Below are 11,513 nucleotides of genomic sequence, written 5' to 3'. Positions count from 1 at the left end.
ATAGCAAATTATAATAGAGCTATTCGGAATGAGAGGAGGAACCACTTCTCTAAGGTAATTGCTGAAAACAGTGGAAACTCTAGGGTGTTGTTCTCTACCATTGATAGGCTATTGCATCAAACACCTTTTGATACACTCAGTCAGGCATCCTCTCTAAGATGCGAAGAATTTGCAGACTTCTTCAAAAACAAAGTGATTTCTATAAGGGAGGCTATTGGTAACACAAGTAATATGTTTGATAGTACACCCAAAAACAGACCCCCAAAATTAAGGTCCTTTAGCACTATTACTCAATCTGAGCTTGGTAAAATTATAACTCAAACCGGCTCCTCAACATGTGTTTTAGATCCAATCCCTACTACATTCCTCAAAAAAGTATATGATAGCTTAGCTCCCTTTTTTCTCAAGGTAATAAATACCTCATTAGAAACAGGTATATTTCCAACTGCTTTTAAAACCGCTGTTGTGAAACCTTTACTTAAAAAGTCAAATCTTGACCATACCAATCTGAGCAACTACAGGCCTATATCAAATCTATCGTTTTTGAGCAAAGTACTTGAAAAAGTTGTTTGTAATCAGTTAAATACCTTCCTCAACAAAAACAGTATCCTTGAAAAATTCCAATCAGGTTTTAGATCAAATCACAGCACAGAAACGGCTCTAGTAAAAATAGTCAATGATCTCAGACTAGCTACTGACTCAAACAAAGTCTCAATCCTTATTCTTCTGGATTTGAGTGCGGCATTTGACACCATTGATCATAGCATCCTAATTCACCGCCTTGCGAAGTGGGTGGGTCTCTCTGATAATGCTCTAAACTGGTTTCAAACCTACATTACTGGCAGAGATTTTTATATCAGTCTAGGAGATCATGTATCTGAAAAACATGACTTGCCTTTTGGTGTGGCCCAGGGGAGCTGCCTTGGTCCCCTGCTATTTTCTATATGCTTCCATTGGGAAACGTCATAAGTCAGCATTATGTAAACTTCCACAGCTACGCAGATGATACCCAATTGTATATTTCTGTGGAGCCAACTAACCCAGATGGCCTTTGCTCCCTCACTGCATGCCTAACCTCCATTAATCAGTGGATGAGCAAAAACTTTTTGAAACTAAATGATGACAAAACAGAGGTACTTCTGGCTGGACCAAAACTAAAGCGAGATATTATTCTTAGTAATCTGGGGAACTTGGCACACCAGGTCAAACCAAAAGTAACAAGCCTCGGTGTCATCTTAGATGCAGAGTTAAGTTTTAAGCCCCATATCAGTAAAGTTACTCAGACAGCCTATTTCCACTTGAGAAACATTGCCAAAGTGCGGCCCTTTTTAACTCAACAAGATGCAGAAAAACTAATTCACGCCTTTATCACTAGCAGGTTAGACTACTGCAATGCACTTTTCACTGGTCTTCCCAAAAAACATCTAAAGAAATTGGCACTCATACAGAACTCTGCGGCTAGACTTTTAACTAAGACTAAGAAGAGAGAACACATCACCCCTGTGTTGGCTGAACTGCACTGGCTCCCTATTTCCTATAGAATTGATTTTAAGGTTATGTTAATTACTTACAAAGCTCTGAATGGCATAGAACCTTCATATATCTCTGAGCTTTTAATATCTTATCAACCACAAAGGAAACTTAGATCATCCCATTCTAATGTTTTAATCGTACCCAAAGTGCTCCACAAACAAAGTGGAGAAGCTGCGTTTATCCATTATGCCCCCAAACTATGGAACACCCTGCCTCTGTACATCAAGCAGGCGAGTTCAGTAAATATTTTTTAAAAAGATCTGAAAACATACCTGTACAGGAAAGCTTTTAGTTAACTCATCTTATCCTGTAGACTACTTTTTCAGATTATTCTACATCTGCTACTATTGGAGGGCGCAGCCAGCCAGAAGCAGATGGACTCCCCCTATTAAGTCAGGTTCTGCTCAAGGTTTCTTCCTGGAATATGGGAGTTTTTCCTTGCCACAGTTGCCATATGGCGTGCTTGTGGGGGGTAAGAGGGTTAAGGCTGCCAGACTTATGACGTCATTTTCTATATTTTTGATATGTTGCTGAGTAGATCATAAACAGCAAAGAAAAGTGATTGATAATGACTGACTGACTATTATTGTGTTACATGCTTCAAATGTAAAGCACTTTGAGCTGCATTCTGTGTATGAAAGGTGCTATACAAATAAAGCTTATTATTATTATTATTACTGTGCCGCTCCGAGGAGGCCATGCGCACGCACAAGGAGCTGTTCCTGGGTCTCATCAGCGTGCTGTACCACCAGCTTGGAGAGATCCCTCCAGACTTCTTTGTGGACATTGTCTCCCAGAATAACTTCCTCACGACCACCCTGCAGGTACACCAATCTCATCTGCACACATTTGATTGAGTCGGTTACTTATGGGGCAGCCGTGGCCTACTGGTTAGCGCTTCGGACTTGTAACCAGAGGGTTTGAACCCCGACCAGTAGGAATGACTGAACTGCACTTGAGCAAGGCACCTTACCCCTCACTGCTCCCCGAGCGCCGCTGTTGTAGCAGGCAGCTCACTGCGCCGGGAGTAGTGTGTGCTTCATCTCATTGTGTGTTCACTGTGTGCTGAGTGTTGTTGGATTCTCTGGTTGTTGCGTTGTGTTTTAGTTCTAATGTCTGTATTGAAAATGGTCAATAAAGCTTGACGGCGGGATCAGGATCGGCGATTAGATGATGATTTATTGTAGATGGTACAACAATGAATAACAGAACACAGGCTCAAACAGTAAAACTATCACTGATGTTCCTCGGATGTTCCTAAACATCGGCCTGTATGACCTTCCTGCTGGTACACAGGCCTAAGGCACAGTTATGTACAATAATATGGACCTCTCCCTGTTGTATACTACACACAGAAGTAACATATGAACACATCAGAATACAGTAAGAATACCCCAGAATTCTACAGTGTGTTTCACTAATTCACAGATTGGGATAAATGCAGAGACCACATTTCCCTCACGGGATCAAAAGAGTATATATATATACTTATACTGGTAAAGTTCTGATTTACTTCTGGTATATCACCATTAAAATCAACATACAGTGGAATGATTTGAAAGATGCTGGAAAACACAGATATCAGATATAGACGACAATGGAAGCTTAGTGTTGGAGACAAGAAAAAGGAACGTTGATGTAGTAGTGATCCATGATGTTATCGCAGCTGGCAAATTGCATGTCACTGCAGGTGCCTCCATGTTAGTGTGGTCAGTTTCCACAATGGCCACTAGAGGGCCATGTCTGCAAAAGAATACTGACACAAACCACAAACAGTTATCTTGTAATGCGATGTCCCTCGTGTTGTTTCAATGGAACACAACCATGTCTCAGTATGACTTTGATGATAAAAATGCATGAGTTCATTTACTGGGCAAATGGTTTATTATTTTCCTGTTTTCATTATCAGTGTGTCTAAACCCTGGCAACCTCCCCCCCTCTCTCTCTCTGGCCATTCTTTAGGACTGTTTCCAGTTTGCCACTGGGCCTGGGATGGACAGCACGCTTCGGAAGAGGGCAGAGAAGTTCAAAGTTCATCTGACCAAGAAGTTCCGCTGGGACTTTGAGGCTGACCTTGACGACTGTGCCCCAGTGGTGGTGGAGCTCCCTGAGGGAGTCACTCTGGACTGATGAATGTGTGTGTGTGTGTGTGTGTGTCTGTTTGTAAACACAGGCTTGTGTGCGTGTGTGTGCGTGCACGCATGTGTTTATCTGTTTGTGGGTGTGTGTGTGTATGTCTGTGTGTGTGTGTTTATCTGTTTGTATACACGGGGTTGCGTGTGTGTAAATAAGTGTGTGTGTGAATGTGTCTGTGTGTGTCTGTGTCTGTCTGTTTGTATTCACGGGCTTGTGCATGTGTGCGTGCGTTTATTTGTTTGTGTGTGTCTGTGTGTATGTGTCTCTGTGTATGTATGTGTATGTCTTTGTGTACACAGCCTTGTGTGTGTGTGTGTATGTGTGTGTCTCTGTGTATGTATGTGTGTGTCTTTGTATTGTCTTTGTCGTGTGTGTGTGTGTGTGTGTGTGTGTGTGTGTGTGTTTATGTTTATTTATGTGTGGGTGTGAATAAGTTTGCTTGTGTATGAAATTTTGATTGTGAGAGTTTCTGCGTTCACCTCCCTTTGGGCCTTAAGCGTCACCAGTTACTCATAGCATTCTCTTACACACCCCTAAAATGAGTCCCGTTCCAGGCCTCTGGATCGGATTCTCTCTCTCATATCAAAAACTGGAGAGGCAGACGGGAGTGTTCAAATTATTCCATAATGGAATGTTGGAAAGTTTATACAAATTTGAAAGTTGAGAAATTCGTCATGTTTTTGTTTGTTTGTTTGTTTTGTTTTATTCAGTCTTGGCTCTCCATGATCAGCAAAACCAGGGAAGGGGATTTCTGCTCATCATTGTGCGGTTGTTTTTCTAATAGCTTTTCTAGTAAACTGGCTTTTATTTAACAAACAGTTATATACTATATATACTAATTTAACACAAGGCCACCTTTTTCCTGTACCATCCTCACTACAATCTAAAGTAACCATCTTCCCTGCTATTCCCTGGACATTCCTTGTAATAGTTTTTTGTTGTTTAAGTTTTTGTTTGTATTCTTTTTTTGCTGACGGAGGTAATCCAAGCATGGTGTAATGATAGCCCACTGTAAGTGAACTGTGTAGCAGCTTGTCCTAACTGCATGCCAGTATCTCACTCGGGTGTATCATTGAGTGCTTGCTGTCCACACAGAATCCGTTAAACACGCAGTTATATTGCGTCATTTCAACGCAATATAACTTTCAAAATAAAATGTGAGTGACAAAAAGGAAATAGAAACGGGTGCCCCGACAAAAGTTCTGCTCATCGTGCTGCAGAGCTCTGTGTTGCACCACCTCCGGTTAGGACATTAAAAAAAATGTGTAAATCAGGTTTCCAGGCCAAGTATACTTGTATATACAAGGAATTTGGTCTCTGAATTGATCCTATTCGTGAATTAGTGAACACACAGAGCACACAGTGAACACACAGTGAGGTGAAGCATACACTAACCCGGAGCAGTGAGCTGCCTTGCTAGTGACGCTCGGAGAGCAGTGAGGCGTTAGGTGCCTTGCTCAAGGGCACTTCAGGGCACTGTTTTGCGCCGTTTGTTGCTTGCAGGTGCCATGGAAGATCCACTAGTCACTTGTGCTGGGCTAATTGTCACCAACTTCAGTTTCTACTTGACATATTCACCAAACTTCTCTTTGTAATACTCCCAGTTTGGAGCCATGATTGCATAAATGTTTTTGATCCATCATGTCTGCTTCCTTTTCTTTTGCTTGTCATCACAGTTTAGCTTTAGCAACCATTTGCTAATGCTCCATACAGTTAAACTAGCCTAGTAGGCCTATTGGCTCCTACTGACTGATATACAAATGAATATAGGCTAAAATAGTTTAAATTTAACTTCAGTGATTGTGTGGTTAAGTACTTTTGAATTTATATTTTGATAAAATGTTGAAGTTATTATGTGATCTTTAAAAAAACAATCTTGGAGACTCCTAGAGTACCACTATAGAAGGAATTTGCATACCACCAGTGGTACCTGTACCACAGTTTGAGAACCACTGGTCTAAACCACATACTTGAAATACCCCCTGTACCAAACTGCCTTTTTAAGTTTAGGTGAACTAAGGTTTATACACAACTGTAAGTTCAGACAGTGTTCACCAGAGGGCAGGTTGTTCCTATTCAGAGTAAAAGATATTGTCAAACCTCGACTAAATTCTAGAAAATTTGTGACCAGACTTTTCTATAGTGACATTCACATTTTGCCATTTATTCTTAAGATTATATTAGAATCTCTATTGTCATTAGGTTCAGTGCAGGTACAAAACCAGGGAAATGCAATTATGTGTGTGTGTTGACGGTGTATTCCAGAACTCCACTTTTTATTTTCAGACTGGACTTGCAGATCTGATGCACAGCTTAGAAACACTCCCATGTCAGAAACCAGGGTTGGGGTGCCCTGTGAGCTGAGTATAACACCCCATGCCCGACACACACACACACACACACACCCTCCAGGCCCAGCTGATCTTTTGTGGGCTCCTTCCTGCTGCTCGTCCACCTTTTTGTTGGCTGCGGGGTGATTTATCACTGGGGGACCTTGCTGTGGGAATGTGGTGAGGGATGGGGCATGGATTCAGATCGACCTCTCTGCACCCGCTGTCTGGCGTAGAGGGGAGTGGCAGACGCTTCCCTTGTTTAAGCCTGGCGCTTTTGGGGGCAAAGGCTGTTTGAGGCTTTTCTTCCTATGTTGAGGTGTCCCTTTTAGAAGCTTTGACGGCCTCAGAGCCACAGTCAGATCTCTGTGTGAAGTGTATTCAGTGTGGGAAGAGACTGTGAAAGACCACTAGCTGGGTGGGAGTTCGACCAGCTGGATAACCTGATTAGCCTTAATTGCATTCTTGAAGTTCTGAAAGAAAGATTGAGAAGAGAGGAAGGAATGAATGCATGAAAAAGAAAAAAAGAGCTCTTTCATGAACATCTCTCTCTCTCAAGTGATGGTAATGGACCTCATGGCTGCTGGCTTCCTTCTATTCATTCCTCACTTACATCCGCCACTTTTTCACTCCACTTCTCTCCTCCTTCCTGCCCGTCCATGCAGTCTCTGCCCTGCTGCCATGGCACTTTGCAGCCGGTCTCCAGCTGGGGCAGAAGGCCTCTCTGTTTCTCTGAAGCCCCTTTTCACTGCAGGAGAAGATGCCCATTGACATGCAGTCCTGTCGCCTGGGGTCCCTGGAGAGGGTTGGGGATGGGGGGGGGGGGGGTTGTCTGCTAACATTAACAGATAGATTGAAGTATTCTGTTTAATTCAGCCTTTTCATAAAAGGCTTTTATCCAATGCTCTTTGGTCCTGAAAACACAATGGATTTGCACCTGGCTTCCTCTTTTGTCTTGTCATCGTCCGCATCCGGAGCGGATGCGTGCCAGCCGGGCTCCCTGCCGTCCAACACCGGTGGTTTTAATTAGCCGTTCAGGATGGAGGCATCAGCTGACCCTCTCTGACCTTATTTATGGCTCTCCCTGGATAGAGGCTCACGAGCCGGAGGGGAACAGACACACACACACACACACACACACACACACATACGCTCAGAGAAGAGAGAGATACACACACAAACACATGCACATGCTAGTGCAAAGGGATGGGAAAGGGATATATACTCTCACAGACTCAAACAACTCTTTGTTGAGAGGACATAGTTACATATAGGAGAAAGATAGTGATCACACATACATTCTTAGACACATGCACTCACACAGAGTGAAAAGGAAAGATACACACACACACACACACACAAGCTAGCACTGCATATAAGCCCAAAATGCCTGGACCGGGACAAGTTGGGGTGGAATAACCGTTTAATTGCTTCCATGTTGGTCTCTGCTCTGTTTTGCCTGAAGATGACAGAGTCCATTACGGGAGAAAGCCCAAACTGAGAGGAAAGTAAATCAGCTGAATGACAATAAAGTCATGTTGCCTCCCTCTCCTCTCCTTCTCCTGCTCTACCAGTAATCAGTTTTCTGTGCTCCTGCCATGTTTAGATAACTCCTGTCCCATATTTTCCTTTAACTAAGAGCTGTGCATTTGGACGGGATGGACAGGCCGGATTGACTGAATGTGTGGACGATTTTAAGCCCTCCGGACATCCTGCACAGCCGCTACTGGCTCAACACATGTGCATGCTCATCTCAGCTCAGTGAACATGCAGTGAGGTGAAGCACACACTAATCCCGACGCAGTGAACTGCCTGCTACAACAGCGGCGCTCGGGGAGCAGTGAGGGGTTAGGTGCCTTGCTCAAGGGCACTACTGCTCCTAATGGTCGGGGATCGAACCGGCAAACCATCCGGTTACAAGTCCGAAGGCCTAACCAGTAGGCCACGGCTGCCCCAAATATATGTGTGTCCATTAATATCAATAATAAACATAATATCATGCCACCTCTTAACATCTGTTCTCACAGCCTGGTCCAGGGTTTGAGGCGTTATGTGTGTTCTGTAGAAGATGCTGATGTACAGTATTATGCATTTGGAAGACTGATCAGGGAGTCGCATTCCTTACGCCATTGTTTGTGATGGCCAGGTGATTCCTCTCACTCTCGGACAACATTCTTGGCACCGTTCACAGCAACAGTTTCTGTAAGGTCTTTAATTAGTCTCATTCTCCCCCTTGCCCCCTCACATGGGGGCAGTGAGACTGACTAGTTGTCCTGATTGCTGGGGCTGGTGGAGGATAATCAGGGTTGTCAGTCACTGTCAGGATTTTTGGTCCATTGGGTCCATGATGGTCCAAGCTGTGGAGGCCGTGGAGTAGCCCAGAATGCCAAAGCAAACATGGGCCCCTTCAATCCCCCCATAGATGCTCAGAGGCAAAACACTCCGCCTGACACAATCATATGTCGAGACAGGGAGGCTGGGAACGAGAGTCTGTGTCACAGTATGTGTGTGTGTTTGTGTAGAGATGGAGCTCAGTAATGAATCAGTCATGTCTCCCCGAGTTTCTCAGGCTTTCGGCTTCTCTTTAAGTCACTCTGAGACACAGATGCAGAGAAGACTGCCTTCAAGCAAAGCGGCAGTCTTAATGAAAACAAATGGCTTGTCAGTGCCGGCCTTCTATCTCTAATTGACCATGGCTCTGTGATTATACTTTGTGTGGGTGTTGGGGGGAAAAGGGGGCATGTGGGGGGCACATGGTATTTGGGTGGTGGTGCTGGATGCGGCATGGTGTGGTTTGACATCTTGTGCCATAAATATTGGTTTTAGTCTTCAGTACTATGGAGGTTCTCTGGCCTTTTGACGAAGTACTCAGCCAATTTGTCCTGACAGTCATAAACATGGTCTCTCGAGATTAATGTTTTTACAGTGCCAGAGTTTTTTTCCCCCCACTGTGCTTAATAGAAATCAGTTGTTCCATAAGCATGCTGGCGGAGTCGTAAACACACGAGTGTGTGTGCGTGTGTGTGTGTGCTTGAAGAGGTGGAACGGCGACCGTGACGGGGATCTAATGCGATGTGATGGCCGCTCTAGTGCCGCTCCCTGCATCCCAACATCTGTGAGGTGGTGATGTCTTTAGCAGGGTTGGCCCCTGCCGAGGCTCTCTCTCTCTGTTTCTCTCTCTCACTTTGTTTCTCTCAATCTCTCTCAAACACATGCTCTCTCTCCCTCTGGTCAGAGTCCGCTCTTGAGGGCCGCAGGGTTTCCTGGAGGGCTAAGGCCAGAGGGTTTTCTTTTGTGTGTGTGTGTGTGTGTGTGTGTGTGTGTGTGTGTGAGAGAGAGAGAGAGAGAGAGAGAGAGAGAGAGAGAGAGAGAGAACAGGTGGGCAGCTTGTTGATAACTGCTCCAGAGGCAGTGGGAATGGCAATGGACCCTTTCAAGAGAGTTCCATTATCAGCATCATAGTTGGCCCCACAAGACTTCCTTTTTAACATTCCATATGTTATCTTAATGCAGAGGAAGTAGATTGGGGCCCAAATAGAATGTTCAAGCATTGTTTTTGTTTACCTTGTTGAAAGGGTCTATAGAAATGCTCCGGCTTCACATGGCCCCTTTGCACCCCCAAACGTGACGCACTCACAGATGCTCACACACTCCTGTGTTGTGTTTTGTGTGTAAGCGTTTGAGTTTGAGTACCATTTTGCGTCTGTGATTTTTGGTGTGTCTTTTAAGTGCCGGCTGGAAGCTGGTGTCAACATCAAATCCAGTGTGTGCGTGTGTGTACCTGCTCAGTCCCCCCCCCTCCTGGCTCTCCTTGGTGGCCTGTGTGTTTGCATGTGTTCCCCTGGGCTCGCGTGCTTGTTAACAGTAAGCTCTGCAGATGTGTTTAAGCAGGGAGGCTGAGGACAAGGCTTCGGCCCCTTTGAAGCCACGGGTGTGCTGGCCTGCACTCGGCCCATGCGGCCGCCACCCTAGAGCCCAGGTGGAGTGCAGTTGGAGGCCGATCTCTGCTTATAGAGGTCCACTCTGAGTAGGTGGAAAGAGGGGAACCATAGGTACTGTATACGTTTTTACCAATTAAAATAAAATGCTTTTATAAAGTAAGGTCTGTGCAACAAGGCAGTTTGTAACTATCATTAAGGAAGGTCTGGATTAATACAACTTTGTTTGGCTAATTACTGGTTCCTACAAATGTGAGGAGGAAAAGTGCCTAATTTCATATATCTAGAGAGAGAAGCCCGCTTGTAGCTAATAGAAAACAACAAACAGTGGTGTTGTCATTTGACCACTTCAACGTTTTCTTTGACTTAATGCTTTTCACCGCGGTTCCCCTGACCTTGGACTACATTTATTTCTCCTTCCTTTTCCTCCTCCACCCACTCTCCGGTATTCGGGAACCCTAATCACCCAGGAGGAGACTTGCGGTGATGTAGCGACGACAGGCCATGGAATGTTGCAATGAAATTCAGCGACTTGCAGAGCTTTCAGACCAAGTGACAGTAGAGCATCACAGTCCCGCCCACAGCCGATTCCGGAAGTAAGAATTCAATACAATTTCTCCATTGACAATTGGGGTATAAGCCATAAAAACGTAACCATACATGGTAGACTTAAAAAAGCCCTATGCAAGTCTGGTTATTCCTTCGCTGTTTCTGGGTTTTCGCCTGATTTGGGCTCGCCACTAGCTAGCGAGCTAGCCATCACGAAACCAAGTTAAACACATACAGGGCTCACAATAAAACGGTCGAGCAAACACATTGTTCAAGAGACTATCAAACCACATTACAAAAACGAAGTTCACCCAAGGGTAGGCTACTTACAATTTAAGCAGCAACAAAGCCAAGTCAGAGTCAGTTTTGCAGTTGACTACATTTTCGAGGCCTTTCGAGTCACATCCGGATTTCTTCTAGTGATGGGACATTCGACACTGAGGCACCGAAGCTTGTATCACTCCTGTGAAGCAAATTGTTTCGACACAGTGTGTTGGAGCTTGTATCAAATTGGCATAAGCACGTGACTGGTGACGTCAAAGCTTCAAACGTCACCGAAGGGTTTTGCTGGATTCGAAAGTTTGCTGCTGCCCTGATACCCAACAGTCCGCAACACTGCTGTATTCTCTAGCTGCTCTAATTTAACAAAACCTGTGTTACGTGTCTTAGTTACTCAGCAATCATTGTTGCTAAAGAACTTTTTAAAGTTTTGAAGTCAAATTTTAAATATTTTTTGTTATTGCATAAGCCTAATAAAAATTCCTCGTAAAGTGACTCACGGGGATTGAACCCACGCCGCCAGATTTATTGTCCTCACCGATACCTCTACTCTATCGTAGACCTACGGCAAGAAAGGATGTTAATGAACTATTTTTTTCTAACAACGGCCTGTTTAGGTCTAAAACACACTACCCAAATAAGGCCTCTTGGTTATGAGTAGGCTATGGCAGTTTATTGGATAAGGCCTACACTTTATTTATTTAAAGTAAATTGATATTGCCACATAGCAGACGGCTGCATTTCTTGC

The 11,513-nt window shown here is 44.3% G+C and overlaps 1 protein-coding gene and 1 long non-coding RNA gene across 2 annotated transcripts; one reads left to right on the top strand and one right to left on the bottom strand.

The window, feature by feature from the left end:
- The first annotated feature begins 2,220 nt into the window (after nucleotides 1-2,220).
- Nucleotides 2,221-3,709, top strand: aar2 (AAR2 splicing factor). Its single transcript, XM_042099343.1, has 2 exons — nucleotides 2,221-2,357; nucleotides 3,496-3,709. The coding sequence occupies exons 1-2, from the start codon at nucleotides 2,232-2,234 to the stop codon at nucleotides 3,661-3,663; spliced, it is 294 nt and encodes a 97-aa protein (XP_041955277.1). The 5' UTR covers nucleotides 2,221-2,231; the 3' UTR covers nucleotides 3,664-3,709.
- A 2,163-nt stretch (nucleotides 3,710-5,872) lies between these two features.
- LOC121714140 lies at nucleotides 5,873-7,804 on the bottom strand. The gene is made up of 3 exons (XR_006033035.1): nucleotides 6,937-7,804; nucleotides 6,613-6,795; nucleotides 5,873-6,472 (listed from the first exon to the last, which is right to left on the bottom strand). It is a non-coding gene; the product is annotated as an uncharacterized LOC121714140 (long non-coding RNA).
- Between the last annotated feature and the right edge of the window lie 3,709 nt (nucleotides 7,805-11,513).

This window comes from Alosa sapidissima, chromosome 7 (assembly GCF_018492685.1).
Source record: "Alosa sapidissima isolate fAloSap1 chromosome 7, fAloSap1.pri, whole genome shotgun sequence".
In the NCBI taxonomy this organism is placed as follows: domain Eukaryota; kingdom Metazoa; phylum Chordata; class Actinopteri; order Clupeiformes; family Clupeidae; genus Alosa; species Alosa sapidissima.
The sequence above is the reverse complement of the archived record's forward strand: the minus strand, read 5'-3'. Positions and strand labels throughout refer to the sequence as shown.

What these genes read in the sequence shown, in the direction of transcription:
- aar2 (XM_042099343.1), top strand. Translation starts at nt 2,232, where the DNA reads ATGCGCACGCACAAGGAGCTGTTCCTGGGTCTCATCAGCGTGCTGTAC. An exon ending in TCCTCACGACCACCCTGCAG is followed by an intron (nt 2,358 to 3,495) that starts GTACACCAATCT and finishes GCCATTCTTTAG; the next exon opens with GACTGTTTCCAGTTTGCCAC.